The sequence below is a fragment of the Aythya ferina genome (genome assembly GCF_964211825.1).
Source record: "Aythya ferina genome assembly, chromosome: 4".
In the NCBI taxonomy this organism is placed as follows: Eukaryota; Metazoa; Chordata; class Aves; order Anseriformes; family Anatidae; genus Aythya; species Aythya ferina.
In genome coordinates, this window is record NC_140300.1 from 70,681,887 (window position 1) to 70,700,336 (window position 18,450).

The window sequence follows — 18,450 nt, forward strand, 5'->3', positions numbered from 1 at the left end:
GCGTAAGGAAACCCTGATGCAACCTCCTTCCCCACCTCCCCCAGCAGCTCCCGCCCTGCACAGCTGGGGAGCAGTCCCTGGGTTGCTCCTCCTGCTGCATCCAGCTGCAGGGGATGGAGATGCAACAGGACGGAGGGAAACTTACCTGGGGAAGCATTCAGGGAAAGGCCATGCCCCTGGGCCAGCCCCTCCAGCACACGGAGATGGAGAGGTGCAAATCCGCTCCCTGTAAGCAGGAACAGCTCCGTGCCAGCTCTGGCTCCTCCTCCCCTGCTGCTGCCGCTAGTCCAGCGCAGTCCCTCCTCCACAGCTCCACAAGACGAGGCAGCAAGGCCCTCAATCTGCAGCTCGGGGGGACCTAGAAAGGCTTCCCAGATGTCACCTTATCTCCTGATGCTGTAGATAGCGGTCCCCCGGGGCAGTGGAGGGGCTGGCAGGTGTCAGGGGTGTTTGGGCAATGGAGCAGCCCCGAGCTCACAGCACCTTAGAGGAACTGCACTGGGACAGGCAAGAAAATGAAAGCATTTGCGCATCTGTGGTGCTCCCGAGAAAATCCTGCTGCTTCTCAAAGGAGCGAGGGTGCCCACCTCAGCTGTAAGTAACCCCGAGGGGATAAGAGAGCTGCTCTCGCAATCTCATTTTGCAAGCCACGCTGGGAGGAGCATGTGAAAGCAGATTCAAGAGCAACATGTTGCTACTTTGCTCCTTGTAGCATTACATGCAGCAAAAGCCACTGCAAATCTGAAGGAAAAAAAAAATTAAAAGCTGTTTTGTGGTCAGATTAAATTTCCCTGAAACGTTCAGAAGGTGGGACATCTCTTAAAGCCTCTCCAAGAGAAAACCTTGCCCTAAAATCTGAAGAGTCACACTCCTCTTCATATCATCACTGGGGTGACAGGAGATGAAATGAGATAATCCAGATCCATAAAAACAGACCAGGGAATTAAGAAGTCACAGGGGTATTTAAAAACATTCTCCTTTGATGATTCTGGGGAAAAAGCCTCCTAGACCATCCATGACATGGGCATGCCCCCTAGACATCCGTGAAAATATGTCAATGTGTGAACAGCTCAAGTTCTGAAATGCAACACATGCTCTGCTAACAAAGCAAGAGACAGAAATATGCTTTTTTTTGTTTTGTTATCATGTTGTTTTTTGACAACCAACTTCACTGAAAAATGCATCTCCCTGTGCTTTTATTGTAATATAATAAGTGGATGGCTTCTCCTTCTCTTGCAGGTGTGCTTTATCAAAAAAAAAAAAAAACAAACAACCCATCTGAGTACCTTTGGTGTATGCCAGTCACCAGAGAGCTTAGAAATGTTTACTCATGAAGTTCTCTTTGCAATAAGTATATTGAAGTTTCTCTCAGATTCATAGTTCTGTTTTCAAAATGGACAGTGCAAGTTTCCTGACCTGCTGCAGCAGGGAGATCCTTTCCAAGGTAAGCCTTCTGTACCAGCTACAGGACGACAACTTTGGCCTTCGTATTAAGCTCTGAAAACACTGCAACTGTATCCTGTTGGCCTGAACTTTCAGCATTTTCATTTACGTCAGTGAGCATCGGTGGAGCTGTTTTGGATAACTTTGGATTTTTGCCTCAACTTTATCCTGCTTGGCTGCTGGGTCACTTTATTGAAATACTAGAGAACATGCCCAAAATCCCATGAACCAACTGCACAGATCAGAATGTCCCAACTGTGATTAAAGATAAGAGTTAAACCCATAACAAGTCTGAGGAAGCCGGCCTCCACAATGCTTTCTCATTTTAAAATTTTAAGTACAATTTTACAAACAAGAAGCTTGCTGTTAACCAGACATGTTGCACGTCTTTGAAATCAATCTCTATTAATGCTTCAGCAAATATCGAAAAACTTAAGCAATCACTTAAAAACATGGCAGTCATTACAGAAAAATGCATAAAATAGAGTACATTTTCCCCCATGATTTCTGATTACTGACCAATCACACTCATTGATCATTTATTCCCCCCATATTTATACCAATTTCATAGATATGAAAAAAAAAAACACGCAATTGCATACAGCTTCATTCACAGACTAGATTCACAGAGCTATGTTGAATTTCTTAACACAGCCATATTTATAGGAAGTCAGTCTTGTAAATTTGTCATTCACATAAATTTTAATGGTATGTTAACAAACCAAAAAGCTTTGGAATTCCAGCCTGTTGCCTTAAATCTTTGGGTTGTGATTTTTCCCCCCTCTCCAGAGTATGAGCCTTTACCACAATAGATTTCTGATTCATAATCAAAGCTTCAATGTGCTACCACAACAAAAATATCAACACAAGCTCTTGTAGAAACTTAGTCTGTGTTTTAGCAAGACCAATATTGGCATTTGAGAATTCAGCAATAGATTATCTAAGCCTAGCACCTAGTCTACAGAGCTGGCAGTATTTGTCCAGCATTGGTATATTCATTAGTGTATCCTTTTGGAAGGGGAATATAATGGCTGTGGATAAAGTGGTAAAATCCACTCCTTTGGCTTACCCATCTGTCTTTTTCAGAATACTTCTCTATGTATACACGGCTACCAGTGACATCATTGCACAGTACTTTCTGTACAATGCAGACAGAAAAGACGCTGTGAAGAATTCCAAGACAATTTTAGGATTAATCTATACTATTAATGACATATTAATGGTCATGTCATTCTCCTAGTACAACCTTTCGGGACCAGCAAATACACACATATTCAAAGTGATTGCAAAACTACCTATGATTTTCTATGCTCTCTATGTGCCATAAGCCTTAGCCTTTTAACAGCTGTAACAGCAGGTTCATCTGCATCATTTCTACTTCATGAAGACAGTGTCTATAATCTTTGTATGCTTGAACAAAAAGCCCCAAACCTCTGAAACTATACAAGGCTGCTAGTTATACTGCTTCTACTTGCAATCTGTTGTTCTGTATTTTGGGCTATGACTTACTATTTTTCCAGATTCCAACAGCCTAACTTCCCTTTCCATATGTGGAAAAAGGATATTGCAGTTGCACAAATCAGCTGTGCACGTACACCGACTCTTTACTGTATGTGCAGGAATTTGTTGTGCCCATTTACTATGTATCTATACATTTACTATGTATCTATACATTTGTCAGATGGTCAGAGACCATCTGACAAAGGCACCTTCCACTTTGGATTTCTAAGTGTTGTCAGACTTGGGACAGATTCTTTTCAACAATTCAACACAGATCATTTTTCTACAGTTATTACAGAGAACAGAAAAAATCATAATTTGCAAAGCAGGATGGACTTTAACATATAATTTGCAAGAACTAGTATGCTCTCTAATATAGATGCATCTATCGACAGTTACAGAACGATTCAAACACGCTATTATTTCTGCCTTCTTCTGTTGTTTGAACCACATTTAGTTCAATAATTGTTCAGCTGGTTTAGAAGTAGTCTGTTTTCTCTGGGTAGCCTGCTAATGCTGGTAGGAAGTCTAATTGTGAACCTCCAAATATTTCGCAGACTGAAAATACGGGTAGTATTTAATTTCTTTAATTTAGATTTGCTTAAAATAAGATTTTTATTTTGTATCTTAAATAATATTCTTTGCACATTGATATCTGAAAGGCTAAAATCCTGCTCATGCTCCAGGAGTTACCATAAAAAGAAGCAACATGAAGTATGTTTTACTCCAATGTTTCACCATTTAGAGAAAAGTGAATCTGTAAGATCAATCTAGAAAGAGATCACAACCATAAAAATGCACCAGATTTGTATGGATGACATCATGTGAGTGATTTAAATCTATGCAAACTCTTAACTGAGAAACATGACCCTCACTTCTTGCCTTTAATAGTATAAGTCTCCATCTGCAGGTAGAGTTGATCACAAGCTCCATCCTCCATCAATGATGAGTTCGTTGCCAGTCATGTAGGCAGACTGAAATTACATAAAAGGTAACAATTTTTCATTATTATATATATATATATATATTTACAGCTGTTAAGTATAAGGAAACACTGTTGCCTGTATTACAAAGAGGTCTGGATAAATACAATATAAACAAACTTAGAAATGGAATCCTGATTAACTCAGAGGAGTGTAGCAAAAAATAGTATTAGAGGCATTAAGATGAAAACACATCCTGGATGGGCAAAATCACATAAGCTAGACTTCTCAGATTTTACCTGCAGGAATAATATCTTACACTATGATATCGTTAGTTCCATTCAGCTGAGCAGAATATGACTAGGTCCGCCTATAATTACAAGGGGAACTAAATGAAAATTGAGATGGTGCAGAAAAGTGAGGTAAAGAACTGAGTTGGTACTTTATATCAGTACAGAAATATAATGGAATATATTACAAAACTGGAATTAATTGCACATGGTTGAAAACCCATGACAAGACTGGAAAAAGTTGGTAGCTTCACAGAAACACTGGAGGAGACACAGATTACTGATAGATAGAAACATTAAGTCTGAATTAATTACATTAAAGCATTCTGTTATGCTCAGTAGGACTGCTGGACAAGTCCAGTGAAATCCAGTCCAATTTTAGATCCATAATAAATGTATAGCACCTGAAATAAGTTCTTTAAAATTCATGCTATTTGCAGTGATCATTAAGAGCGTGGTCTAAAACTTTAGTCTGTTGTTCTCTGTATGCCAAAGTGGCAGTCTGAGCATTAGACCATTTAGCTAAAATCATTGGTGGGTCTACACAAATATTTTCTCTTGCGTAATACAAGCAGATGATGACTGTACTAATTTTACCTCCTTAAAACATCATCTAGCTGCCACGCAAACAAAGCAACTTGCAAGAGCAGACAAGCCCATTTTTCCTATCACTCACTAAGATATTGCTCAGATGGCATGAAAACAACCTCGTTATGGTACCAAGTACATAATGCCTTAACAATCCCTGTCAACATTCAGGGTACTTTTTGTATCAATAAAAGATGGACAAGGGTTTTTTCGTTTGTTTATACATATATACACATGCACACATGCGTGTATTGGAACAATTTAGCTTGAAGACAATATAAATCCTCTTAAAATATGTTCTCTCTATTGTGAAGTAGCAAAGAAGCACAGGATTGTGACAGGAAATTGTGTCACCCCATACTTACTTCATCAGAGGCCAAGTACACAAAGAGATGAGCCACTTCTTCAGCAGTAGCCATCCTGCCAGTCTTCTGTCTTGCTAGAAAATCTTTCAATGCCTAGACATACAAGACCATGTCATATATCAAAAATTAAAAAATTATTTTAGCCCAACTAGTGTGTGACATGTACAAAGCAATATTGGAAACGGCCACACATTTTAACTTTTAGTATATGGGGTAGGGGGCTTATGCCAGAAAAAAGAAGGCCCACAGTGATACGAGTTTTATGTTGAAAAACATTCAACTGGACCTAAGCCTCTGATTCCAGAATAAAGCCACTGAAGCCATTCTTCCTTTGGTGGTAGATATTCTTGGGCCCTTCAAAAGAAGGCTCACGATTACCTAGTTAGTATGATCAAGGAACCTGATTCATTTTTAAACACACTGGCCAGAATGCCCTTTCTATTGTTGTTTTGCACTGCTTTGTGGCTGCCATATGGCAAAGAAGTGAGCATCATCTACGTTTGCAGTAGATATTGTAACCAGTGACAGCCCCTCTGCACTCACTTGAAACGTCCTTCCAAAGCATTTTAATACTCCCATCCTCAGAACAAACTGACCAAATTATTAAAGAAGACACTACTGTTATGTTACCATTGGTGTTCTGAAATACAAAGTTTTTATTTTTGAATTTGGGCAGAAGTGCTGCCTTCTTATAAAGAAAAAAAAAAAAGAAGAGAAACATATGTACATGATCAAAATAATAAATTGCTATCTCACCTGTTCTGGGTTAGGCCGGGCTTGAATTCTTTCCTGTAAAGATGGTGTGTCAACAGTTCCTACGCAAAAAAAATAAATTCAATATTAAAGCTCAACTTCATCAGCAGTCATAATGAAAAATGCAGTTCATGAGTTCCATTTCTATGTCATAACACTGATGTATAACTCAGTAATAACGTGATTCAGGAGAAAGGCTACAAAATCATCAACATAGCTTAGGAGCCTAAATTTCAATAAAATACAAGACGTGAAAATTAGATTCAGTTCCAGATGGTTGAACAATGGCTTGCCTGATAGCTAGGCCTCGCCCGCTTCTAACTTTAGGACAATGGCTTTAACAATAAACACCCAAGTGCTGTGTAACACATGCATAACGTGCATGTGCTGGGCTAACAGACTTAAGTTAAACATGCTGTTTATATTACATAATAGCTTTTCTATTTTTAAATCTCAGAAATGTTTCAAGTACAGCATCCCTGCCTTGGCATCCCTGCCTACGGCAGGGGGTTGGAGGTAGATGATCTGTAAGATCCCTTCCAACCCAGACCATTCCACGACTCTGTGATATGATTCTATGTTCTGGTGGTTTTGTTTGTTTGGTTTTGGGGGGTGGGGTGGGGAGGAAGTTATTTGCCTTTTTGTTGTTTTTGATTCCTTGTAACTTTACTTGTCACTTGCAAGTCTATTCCTTGTTAATGATGTCAAACTAAATCAGGCCATGTGTCTTTTAGCATCTGCTCATGTTTACAAAACACTGCAAGAATACTTACCAGGACATACGCAGTTGCATCTGATGCCTTGTTCAATGAAATCAGCAGCCACAGACTTTGTTAGACCAATAACTGCTGCCTTTGAAGTACTATATACAAATCTGTTCACAACTCCTAACAGAAGGTCAATGTGAAGGCAGCACAAAGAAAAAAAAAAAAAAAAAAAAAGAGAAAAGAGAAAAGAGAGAAAAAAAAGTTTATTCAATATGCATCTACTTCTGGACTCCAGCATTTCCTGTAGCCCACTCTCTCCATGAGGACAAGCTAAGTAGAATGCTGACTGCCAGAATTCTGCTCAGGCATACACCAGAATAAAACACAGTATTCTTCAATAGTATGAATTTGGGGAGTAGTCTAGAAAAAGTAACAAGCAAACAAATGTTTATGAAGAGCAGAGACCTGTCAATCACTGACAGTTTTTTCTTTGGAAGCATGGCTATAGTGCTTATGTAATTGCCACTTCATTGTTTCTCTTAAGAATATATGTAGCAAGGTATCACTGAAAGTAATTACTTTTCACTTATTCCTTACAGGTAGAAAGGATTCTACAACACTTTCATAACAGGTTCAAAAGCTCAAAGGCCAGGACTTTGGTGTTTCTGTAGCTTTATGTCTATGTTTTTGTGCATGTTTAAGACTCAACATATTCACTTTTTTTATTTTTACTACATTCCTACCACAGGATTGGTAAAGTCCTTTAAACGCTGACCAGCACAATATTTATTTTTCATTCCCATCATTTTTTTTTTTACCCTCCACAGGTTAATCGGTAGCTTTTTAGCTTTTCTGCTTAGCTGTTTTACTTGTCATCTCAAATCATTATTCCTGTTCTTAGGAAGACTGAAGTCTTTCTTTTCATAATACCGCTGAGCAGTTGCAACATCACTTCTCTCCCCCTCATCTGTGATTAGTGAGTCAGATTTGCCCATGTCAACTGCCCTGAGGAATACTACACACCAGAAAAAAAAAAAAAAAAAAAAAAAAAAGAAAAAGAAAAAAACACAAACAGAACAAACAAAACAAACCACCAAGCATTAAGGTCTTTACATTGGGTCATGTGAAAGCAAGAATCAAACACCTAGGCAACCAGAATAGAAGCAATTCACCCTTAATAGAAGTAACTCAAACATCAGGTCCAATCCAGTAGTAAATGATTAGGCGGCCCTCTGTTCCCGTATTCCTCTGTTTTGATCACAAAAACTTACCTACAACAAAGTGTCTACAGGTCATTCATCTCCTTTTACAGCAAAGCTTTGATTTGTTCACCAAGAACGCCCCATTCCGCATGTTGGACGAGGAGTTACTATTGTACACAATTTAACTACAACATGCTTCATCAGGCGTACGCACAAAGGATCAGCATCAAGGGCACTCACTACACAAAGCCTTATCAAACTTTCCTCAAAAATGGATATGCAAATTCTTACAGGACAGAATTGTCAACAGGACACTTTAAGAACGTTAAAGATTTATACATGAATTTCTCTAGAAAGCTACTGACCTTTAATGCTGGATGCCACAGAAGACATGTTTATAATATTTCCAGATTTCTGTTTAAGCATCTGCAAAAAAAATACTTATGTCATTCAAACACAAACAACTTCATCGTCTGCAGGCCCAGCAGAACAGCCCATAGCAACCAGCAGAACTAACAGCCCTACTGATATGCAACTGATCTGCCAGATAACAAAGTGTCAGTGGCATGAACAGTCAACAGATCAAAAAGATGAGTGCATGACGTAGTAAAGCAAATTCTGAAATTCACACTAAGTTCTCCTAAACCATTTCAGGAATGAAGATGACAATGACAGCAGAGAAGGGTTTTGTTCTTTCTTGATACACCTACAAAGCTCTTCAAATGTGAAGGACTAGCATCATCTCTGTTGTGGAGCACCAAGGAATTTGTGCACCTAAAGTAAAATAAAGAGAAACCAGCCTGAGGAGAAGGTATAACATTCCTGCTGCTTGCCTGCCCCTAGGATTTACCTCATACCTAGTTGACAGAATTACTAAAATGACATTACTGTTATCTTGTTCCAACTTGCATGGTAAGAGAGAGTGACAAAGACTTTAAAAAACAAAGTAAACCAACAGCACAGCCCTGACTATAGGTTGTTCTGTATAATCCCAGCATAGCTATTCAGTAAATTAAGGTGAAGCCACCTTTCCAAGTGAATCTAAAATGATCGCTTACCTTTGTAAAACGCTACTGATCAATGCTCTGTGACGTGAATCCCCACATGCAACATGGTGTGCTCCTCATATGAAACACCCCCCTCAATCACTTTTACAATGAGGGATCACTGATCTGAAATTGAATGCTTTGCTGGCAAATACTCATTGCTATGAGCTGGTACGTTGGTGGTAGTTCTTCAGGTATGTACTACCCACCTTGCCATCTTTGCCTCCACAGTAAGTCACCCTACATGGGCATCTGTCTCATCCCATCTGCCAACATAGCAATTCGCTGATCCCCTCCAAACTCTTCTTGCTTTGGAGAAGAATAAGGCACAGCTCTCTAGCATTTTTGAATCATAGCTAAGTTACAAACTTTTTAGGCATCACAGAACCTCAGGTGCCTAAAGTTGTTGCAAGGAACCTTTGAAAATGAAGACTGGCTATGAAAAACAAGGACTGGAGTAACACTGAAAAAAGTAGTAGTCATCCAGTCACGGTCACAGCTACCACTTCTAGTCTTTGCTTTTACAGGAGGAATACAAACCACCTTACTCAGCCCAGAAGTTTCTGTCGTCTAGAACAGAGTTATTACTTCACAAACAGTCCTTGTCCTCAAGCTGCTCAATTGTCTAATTGGACTGTTGTTGCCATATAATGAACATGTATTCATCAGTGGCACTGAATTGCTCCATGAGATCTCTGTGGCTGCAGAAAGTCTATGTTAATATATGTTATTTATAGCTATTTTTAGCTGTGGTATTATTCTACAACGTGCAGCTGTGTGTTGTAGTACAACACACTAGGATAGTATTATGCTCCGTATTTGAAGGATTTTAGTTGTAAATTACAGAGGAAAAGTCCTGAATTAACCTTCTCTATAATATTTTAGATGGGTTTTGTACAATAAAGGCAATGCTTTAGAGCATAGGAACACAATAATTTAAGGGCCTTCCCTAGCTAAAGCTGCATACTTGCATTTTCTATTTCAAATCCCAAGCTGTCACAGTGGCAACAACTTCGAGCTATCACACTTAAATGCAATGCAGCAGAGACTACACATCCCAGGCAATGAAGGTGTACCATTGGAAGGAATGTCTTGATCATTAGATACATGCTGCGAACATTGAGGTTCATAGTGAAGTTCCAGTCTTGCTCCTCACATTCCAGAATGGTTCCATGATGAACAAACCTGGAATAAGTGGATGAAGCAGATTACTATCTGGGATTTACATTTCTGTGGCTTTTTAATCCACATCTCTCCATTGTTATTTTGTTATAACCTTGCAACCTTGAAAAGCAGGAACAAGAGCTCTTTTGAAAAAAGACAGCAACAGTGTTTTTCCCTCAATATGCAAAGAAACGTTTGCCAGTAGGGAAATTAAAAACCAAGTACATTAAAAAAGCGTAAGTGCAATTGGTGGTCTACCAGGAAAGTGAAAGCCAGCAGTATAGGGCATCCATAGAGCAGGGAAAACCCTAACAAGTTCCACAGCCATTCTACTTTAGCCTGGGTAACATTGCTGCACATAAAAAGCTCAGTTTAATGAAAACACATGCAAATCTGTTAAAGATACTAAACACATTACAGCAACAACAACAAGCATTAGGTAAAAGAAAGTAGTTCAGGAGGACAGGAAAAACTGGAAAAAGAAGTAGGATCAAACAGAAGTTGGTTACCCTGCAATGTTACAGAGGACATCTATCCTTCCAATCTCCTTGGCCAGATTTTCTATCTGCTCCCTTTGGGTGACATCCAGAACTCGTATTTGAATGCCTGGAAAAACATGGTTTTAGTTTCACAGTATTTGGCGAAGAATCAGCAGTTTGTTTTTCTGAAGTGCCGAGGACACTGCACCTCCCACTCAAGTCGATGGCTTGCCAGGAACAGTCCCCTCTCAGTGCTGAGCCAAAACACGAAGACTCGCTGAGTGGGAGTTGCACTTAATGATTAATTAGTGTAATGCTTAAATCAGGACAGCAACGGACAGCATGGCTTGCTACTTAACATTTCAGACAGGAATTAAAAATAGATCAACTGAGTCAATTACAATACAGCATCACACAAGCAGATGAATTAATGCAATTTACCATAAAAATCATTTCCAATAAATTTGAATTCCACTGTGTCATTCCACTTGAATTACAGAGCCTGCGTAATCATAACAAGCTTTCATGCCCCCTACTAAAGAACAGTTACATGTCTCACCATCACATTACATACCATCTATCCATATGTAGTTGAGGACACTATGAATCAACTTATTATTTAATTGATGAGGTTTGTATAAGAAGCAGTGTGGCCAGCAGGGCTAGGGAGGTGATCACCCCCCTGTACTCAGCTCTGGTGAGGCCGCACCTCGAGTACTGTGTTCAGTTTTGGGCCCCTCGCTACAAGAAGGACATGGAGGTGCTTGAGCGGGTGCAGAGAAGGGCGACGAAGCTGGTGAGGGGCCTGGAGAACAAGTCCTACGAGGAGCGGCTGAGGGAGCTGGGCTTGTTCAGCCTGGAGAAGAGGAGGCTCAGGGGTGACCTTATTGCTCTCTACAGGTACCTTAAAGGAGGCTGTAGCGAGGTGGGGGTTGGTCTGTTCTCCCACATGCCTGGTGACAGGACGAGGGGGAATGGGCTTAAGTTGAGCCAGGGGAGTTTTAGGTTAGATGTTAGGAAGAACTTCTTTACCGAAAGGGTTGTGAGGCACTGGAACAGGCTGCCCAGGGAAGTGGTGGAGTCACCATCCCTGGAAGTCTTTAAAAGACGTTTAGATGTAGAGCTTAGGGATATGGTTTAGTGGAGGACTTGTTAGTGTTAGGTCAGAGGTCTCTTCCAACCTAGAAATCCTGTGATTCTGTGAAAAGTGATTTCACATAAGCCATAGACAACCTGAGATGATGTAACTATGACAACAGAAATTAAGAGAAAGTGTAGCAAGTAGATGGCTTCTATTGTGAAGACTAGATCAAATTTAGGATGTTCATGCTTTTGTAATTATTTATCAAAAAATGCTTAGAAAGTTGCTGCTTTTCACTATTATCTCCTGCTTATTATAGCCTCTGACAGCTGTTGCCATCAGTGCTTGTAGCACTGGCTGTCCCTACACTGTACCTTCAAGATACAAAACACAAGTATGTATTTGAAAGATTGGGAAATCTAATTACTACACAACAGGGACAGGTGCTACTCCTGCAAACAGTTTTCAATAGAATCAGCCCTTTCCTTAACAGAACTGCTTCAGGGCCAACCACAGCAGTGCCACCCCATGGACAGAAGTGAAAAGAGCAAAGTAGATGAACTACACATCCAGATGAGCTGTAACATGACATGCTATAACCTACGTGTCATTTCACCTCATTTTATGTAAGTAGTTTCCAGTAATCTAGTGCAAATAGCTTCTCTAACCCCACGTCAAGGGTAAATTCTTTCTACAGAATTCAGGATCTTTTTTGACACAGCCTGGCTACAACCTCACTCCCTGCTGTGTGTAAAGACTGGGCTGTGCACCTTGCTCTAATAGTGCTTCCCACCCAAATGCGAAGAGCTGCATGGGATTTTTTGTTATTCTTAAAGATTATTACTTTAAAACCATCAGTGTAGTCACATTGGAAAGAGCAGCCTACAGAGGTCACGGAATTTCCATCTCTGGAGATATTCCTAACTTGGCTCCGGGCAAACTGCTTTAATTAGACCTGCTTTGTGCAAAAAGCAGGACTTAATAGCCTCTGGATCTCTCATCCGATCTTACACTTGTGTCTTTTAAAGCAAACTGATGAGTCCGTGAACATGCTTAGTTAAGTGATACAGACATGTTTGAAAATATTTGTCTCTGCTGTAATTAGTAACACTACAGGCTGGTGATGAACAGTGGAATTACATCTGGAAAGAATTCAAAGAGCACAAGGTGCAAGGCCTCAGTGAATGAGAGTTTAATTAATATATCAAAAAGATAGAAATGGCCAAAAGTATATGAAAAAACTATATTTTTCTTTCTGCACACACTAGCAGATGGAAAACAAAGCACAGTTCAAACTGTAACACTTCCCTAAACATACTCAGAATAAACCTGGAAAATCCCAAAGTTCTTAAAGAACCACAACAGAACTGCTTGCAGTGAATTCTTGTCAAAGGAGAGCAATGTTCACTTAACACCGTGTGCAAGAGAAGTATTTTCATGGATTTTACTGTCACACTCTAATAGGAATGGGTAAAGAATAATGATCATTTCCTTTCATCCAATTAAGCTGGAAACATTTTCAGTTGTGAGATATACCTACACCTTATTTTTTCTTCCAGGACTTTTTTTTTTTAGTATCCCCACACTCAAGTGTCGCTAATAACAGAGAAATACAGATGTTGAAACCATTCTCCCTGAAATATGTTCCTGTGCAACCTTCAGGCCTGAGCATTTCTACAAATAAAATAAGCTCATCTTGTATCGGTGGGATTTGTTTCTGAAGATGTACCAATTCCTGCTAGAAAGCTCTCTCTTTGATATGTTCCTTGCTAAGTATGGACCATGGACATGCAAAGCACTAAATCTGTTTGTACAGCTGGGTATTAGTTCTTGTGATCAGAGTAAAGCATTCCAAGCTTTTTCAGTCTGACAGGCAGCCTGGCAACTCAAAAAATGGTAATACACCATTCTGGCAAGAGGTAATCTACTGCGTCTGTGACAGAAGCACACAAAGTTACTCCACACTCTTAGAATATTCTGTCTGAAATCAATCCTGACATTGTAGCATTTCACACGTCACCTCTGCCATTCTGCATCACAGAATAAAGTAATGACAGTAACTAGAGAATTAGTCTCCATCTTTTCCCTTTTTTTCCTGGCCTTTTGAAGTTTGCCCTACCGCTAGGTTATATTTTGGCCAACCTACAACAAAACTTGCAAGGTTTGAATTAATGCCTACAGTAAGTACATCATTTACCTGGGTATTTCTCCAGCTCTCGCAGCTTAGACTCATTGATGTCTGTAGCAATGACTCTGGCTCCTTCTTTAGCAAAAGCCTGAAGAATACAGTAAGAAATGTAGTTTATATTTAAATATGCTAGATTTTAGCAAAAGGTCTATTTTCTTTGCATTTCCCTTTTGGCTTGAAATAAAAGTTGACTGAAGGCAGCTAATCTCCCCCTTCTCATTGTGGGCACGTGAGGAAGTAACAGACATCAATTACCAAACACCCTGGGGATAACTGTTATGGTGGTACTGAAGTAACTCCATAGCTTCTCTGTCTCCTTTGGAAAAAGGAAGCAACAGGAGCAGAACTCATCAAAAGAAATTAGACGTTAACCAAAATTAAAACAAAACAAACGCATTTTAATTCTGTTTTAAGAGTAATATTTTTGAACGGTTTTTCTCACAGTTGCCTTGTAGCTGTGCTCTTCATGTGGAACTGGTTACATCAACTATCAGCATAGTTGAAACATCTTGGCTTTACTTGGGAGATCTTTGCAGTGTCCAGCCTTATAAAAACTCCCCTATATCCTTATATTTTCCCAGAAAAAAGCAGCAGAGACGTTGGATTAAAAGGCACAGACAGTACAAATGTGTATTGTTAGAAGTAGGTGCAACTGCTCTTAAATCCTGCCCACATGGTTTATCGCCACTCTGTGCTTAAGACTTTCAGAAGTTAACGCTGCAAACAGCTTACCCAACGCAGTGCAGTAACTACATCGTTCCCTGATTTTTTCAATAAGTTGTTCTGGCTTAATCTGTAGTTTACTAATTCAAAAACTTGTTTGGTGCAGATGATGTTGGGCATTCTAGTATTAGAGACCTAGCTTAGGCACAGAAGAAAAATATTTTTCCAACTTACAATAGCAGTGGCTCGTCCAATGCCCTGTGCTGCTGCAGAGAGCAGTATTACCTTCCCATCAAGCCGCCCCATATTGCTGACCTGTGCAGACAGAAAGTGTCACAATCTAACAAAGTGAGTTAACATCACTTCCAGGGCATCAGATTCAAGTGTATTCCAAAAACCAACTGTAATCCAGAGCACCTCTACCAACAAGTCAAAGCATTCTGATTAGGTGCTGAGTCAGAAGAGAAGTAAAATGGGTTGTAATGTCTGCTGCCCACTGTGTTCTTAGCAAGCACATCTCTTTTTCTGCTCCCCTCAAACTGTAGACTTAGCTTCCCAAATGGCAATAAAATCTGCACACTACCCTTGAGGGCACTGCAAAAGGTCTTTTCCTTCCATCATGTCCAAGACCTGGCCTTTGTGTGCTCTGAATCGTTTTAGGAATCTTCCAGCACAGCAGATTTCCAGCTCCACAAGGTGAGGGAGTAAAGGGGAACGAAGCTGTCCTCTCATCTTTATCACAGTTTGACCTCTGAGAACTACTGAGCATACTCAGAGCAAGGTGTAGGGGAATAAAAGGATTTATTTTTCTAGTGTTTGACAATGCGAATAATATTCTTCTTTTAAGAGGTTCCACCTTGCTTATGGCATATCAGCCAAAAGACAAACTGAGGTCCTCTTTTCTGCCTAGACATACGCTTTCAAATGCAGTATTATGTTTTAAAAAAACAGAGCACGTAAAGTTGCAAATAAAACCAAATGCCATCCTTTGCACTCCTATGGGTTCAAAAAGTCCCTAGTAGGCTTTTTGTTTATTCAAAGCCTAAATTACTGAATAGAATGTTTCAAAACACTACCGAAGAAGGTCACCGTATCCCAGTGTGATCTGGTTTTGTTAACTGAGTTCCCAACAAGCAAACATTCCTACACTTTTAAAAATCACAGAACAAAGTTTCTCTATTTAGCTACGAGTATAGAAAGGTTTCCCAAGAACCTCAAGTTCTTAAAACACTTGTGTAAACCCAACATGCTGAGTACTTCATTCAGAAGTTAGATGCAGACCCACTATTTCCCCTACGTCAGCAGCCAATGCTAGCACCTGGAGAGGCTCAAATCCATCCTGTGATTTGTTAGCCCAGTTTAGTGTGCTACATCCCCAACCAGACTATTCATTTCTGATTTTTTTTTTTTTTTCTGAGAAAGCAGATAGGATTTCTGGTCAGTTTTTCCCAACAAAACCTGGGGCAAAAGTAGTATGTTTTTCTAAAAGTTACAAATTCAACAAAATGAACTTACTTTTAAACTGTTTGACTAAAAAATTATTTCCACCCTAATGCAGAAACATTATCTCATTTGAATTAAGATTGGACTGACTTCTGGATTGTGTTTTGAGACACTGAAAAGCCTGAAATTTTAAGTTTTTCCCCCTATAACCAGAGGGAAGAACATACAAAAAGAAACCTCAAAATGAAACTAACAAAGAAAAACCACGAAAACAGTCCACTACACGAGCTATAACTAAAATGCACCTTTCTAACTAGGGGAAAGAACAATACCTTAAAATCATTTTACAGGCTGGCTTACTAAAGCAGTCTTAGGATGCCTCTGATGGAGGCTATGTCACATTACATGAGACTGAGCCTATGTTAGCAGAAGGTTTTTGTGCTGACAGGTGAAAACTACCGAGCTAAACCGAGGGAAACGAGATGGTGCATTAGAGCAAGTACCACCTAGTCATCTGCACAAAGCTGTGCAAAACACACTTCCTGAAATAAAAAAATTCTGGGAAAAAATCATTCATTTTGGCAAAAGTCCCAAGTGTCCCAAAAGTCTGGTGTTAAAGTGCCCACTTGAGGCAGAAATTCTTGTTCTTTGCTGTTGCATGCACATTTTCAGTAGAAAAAAATGGATCAAGTAATTCCTTGAATCACCACATAATTTTGGAAGCTTTTTTTAACCTAACAATCATTTTTAATGAATATTTGACACACTAATTCTATGAAACTTTTCAAAATAAAGGTTAGTACAGTCACTCACCAAAAGATCTCAACCAGCTTGTTGGGTTTACTGACCTTTGGAAAAAGGAAGTTTTACGCTCACTTGTTTTGCTATGCTTGGTGGGAGTTGCAGTCTAACTGGTAAGTTTCTCTACACCAACGCAGTTTCATGTTGAAACACCAAGATGCTGCCATCTAGTGAAACTCGAGATTTTAAGTGGGATTTTCTCCTGCACAGGTTAGGAATAAAAGCGGATCATGAACATTAGCTATCCATTCCCCCATAAAGAATGCAAGAAATTAACAGGATTCTCACCAAAAAAGGCCACAACAATGTTCCTCCCCAAGCAATTGCTCTTTATCCATCATCAAATTTTAAACTAGGACAATACTTGAAAAATAATTTTTTAATTGTTGATTTACCAAAGTAGCCGTTCTTAAATTTGTATCAGTGCTTTAACTTAGATCTGTTAAGGCAGTTAACATCATGAGACTCAAAGATGCTATGACAAAATTGCATTATAAGCTCACACCAGATCCAAGGCCACCCTAATAGTTTTCTTAATGAATTCAGAAAGCTGCCTGAATTCCAGCTGGGCACATTTCTGTGGGTAAACCTGGACATGCACACAGGCACGTTCGGTCACATTATGCCACTCTTGAACTAAACAAAACACTAGTGACACAGATTTGTGCAACAGTAATTCGCTGCACAAACTGACTGCAGAAAGCTGTAAGACAGACAAGCAGCATAATAATGATGAAAGGGGTAAGATTACTATCAAAGACTGTTTTTAGACTGAATATTATAATCAGCATCCCCAAATCATACCATCATGTCTCCACAAAACTGAAGAGACCAGCAGAAATATTTTGAGATACTTAACACAAAGTTTATTGTCAAAACAAACCTTATACAGGACGTAAAAGTAAGTTTCAAAATTCAGGTAGGCAGGGTAGCAAAACAGTCTGCCATACAGCCCTGATTACTATTTATTTTTCACTCACTAGAGTAACTGCAGCATCAATTAGATCCATTGGTTACTGCTTGGAAAAAAAATAATCAGATGTCACACTCCAAACAGGAAAGAGAAGTATGCTCAAAGATGATGCAAAAATACAAAGTTACTCCTGGCACCATAATTGACAGAGCTGCAGAAATATTGCATAGCGTTTAAGAGAAGTCCTTGATTTATTTTGTGCCTTGAAAAGGGAAAGTCCGTGATACAGAGGTTAAAGTTGTAGTAAAAATGCAGTTTCCATGGTCTCAAAAAAAGAGCAAGTATAAGACTTCTATATTGAGAAACAAAAAGAAACTAGTGAGAACAGAGAGATGTTGATTTGGAAAGAACTGAAGGTACAAGCCACCCAGACGAGGGCTCTTGCAGGAACGCCAGAGAAGTTCGAGAAGCTTCACCGCAGCTTAGTTCGTGATTCATTCCTGTGTCCATTTTTCTTCAGTATGTTAGCTCTTCTTTTTTTGCTATCCTGAAAATAACCAAAGAAGAACATCAGCACCGGGTTGCAGGCAACGTGACTGCTTTTTCATTTTTGTTCTTGTACTGCAGCTTTGCCAGCTGGGGGAAGCAGCAGCAGCTCCAGCACAACGAGGGAACTGCAGCTGCCAGAGCTCTTCCCACAGCTGATGATTTAACCCGACGGAACCGTCTTCCATATAGGCGGATTCTGGATGTTACCACTGCAAAGGCAGCTTACAACAGAATACCTTCACTGGGTAGTACAATCAGGGGCTTTATCTTTCTCTGAAGATCCAAACCACTGGCTAAGAGGTTGTTCTGTGGGCTCTGTTCCTGCAGGTGGCACATCTACAGAGAAGACAAG

At 39.7% G+C, this 18,450-nt stretch overlaps 2 protein-coding genes across 7 annotated transcripts in view; both read right to left on the bottom strand.

Annotated features, from left to right (window-relative positions):
• Window positions 1-1,615: 1,615 nt before the first annotated feature.
• Window positions 1,616-16,826, bottom strand: BDH2 (3-hydroxybutyrate dehydrogenase 2). Of its 3 annotated transcripts, XM_084516660.1 has the most exons (11): window positions 16,649-16,683; window positions 14,627-14,707; window positions 13,739-13,817; window positions 10,491-10,587; window positions 9,894-10,002; window positions 8,137-8,197; window positions 6,636-6,749; window positions 5,866-5,924; window positions 5,110-5,202; window positions 3,826-3,917; window positions 1,616-3,713 (listed from the first exon to the last, which is right to left on the bottom strand). In XM_084516660.1, exons 2-10 carry the CDS (start codon window positions 14,696-14,698, stop codon window positions 3,864-3,866), a joined length of 738 nt encoding a protein of 245 aa, XP_084372786.1. In that variant the 5' UTR covers window positions 14,699-14,707; window positions 16,649-16,683; the 3' UTR covers window positions 1,616-3,713; window positions 3,826-3,863. The 3 variants fall into 3 exon arrangements, with proteins under 3 accessions (XP_084372786.1, XP_084372785.1, XP_084372784.1); XM_084516659.1 differs by lacking the exon at window positions 16,649-16,683 and adding an exon at window positions 16,684-16,826 and having other exon boundaries at window positions 1,616-3,917; XM_084516658.1 differs by having other exon boundaries at window positions 1,616-3,917.
• Window positions 16,827-17,479: 653 nt separating this feature from the next.
• Window positions 17,480-18,450, bottom strand: part of CENPE (centromere protein E) — a 34,381-nt gene continuing 33,410 nt past the window's right edge. For all 4 annotated transcript variants that reach the window (XM_084516639.1, XM_084516640.1, XM_084516638.1 and 1 more), the window contains 2 exons: window positions 18,335-18,434; window positions 17,480-18,096 (listed from right to left, as the gene is read on the bottom strand). In XM_084516639.1, coding sequence (XP_084372765.1) covers window positions 18,337-18,434 — 98 coding nt within the window. In that variant the 3' untranslated portion in view covers window positions 17,480-18,096; window positions 18,335-18,336. The remainder of the gene's footprint in view (window positions 18,097-18,334; window positions 18,435-18,450) is intronic.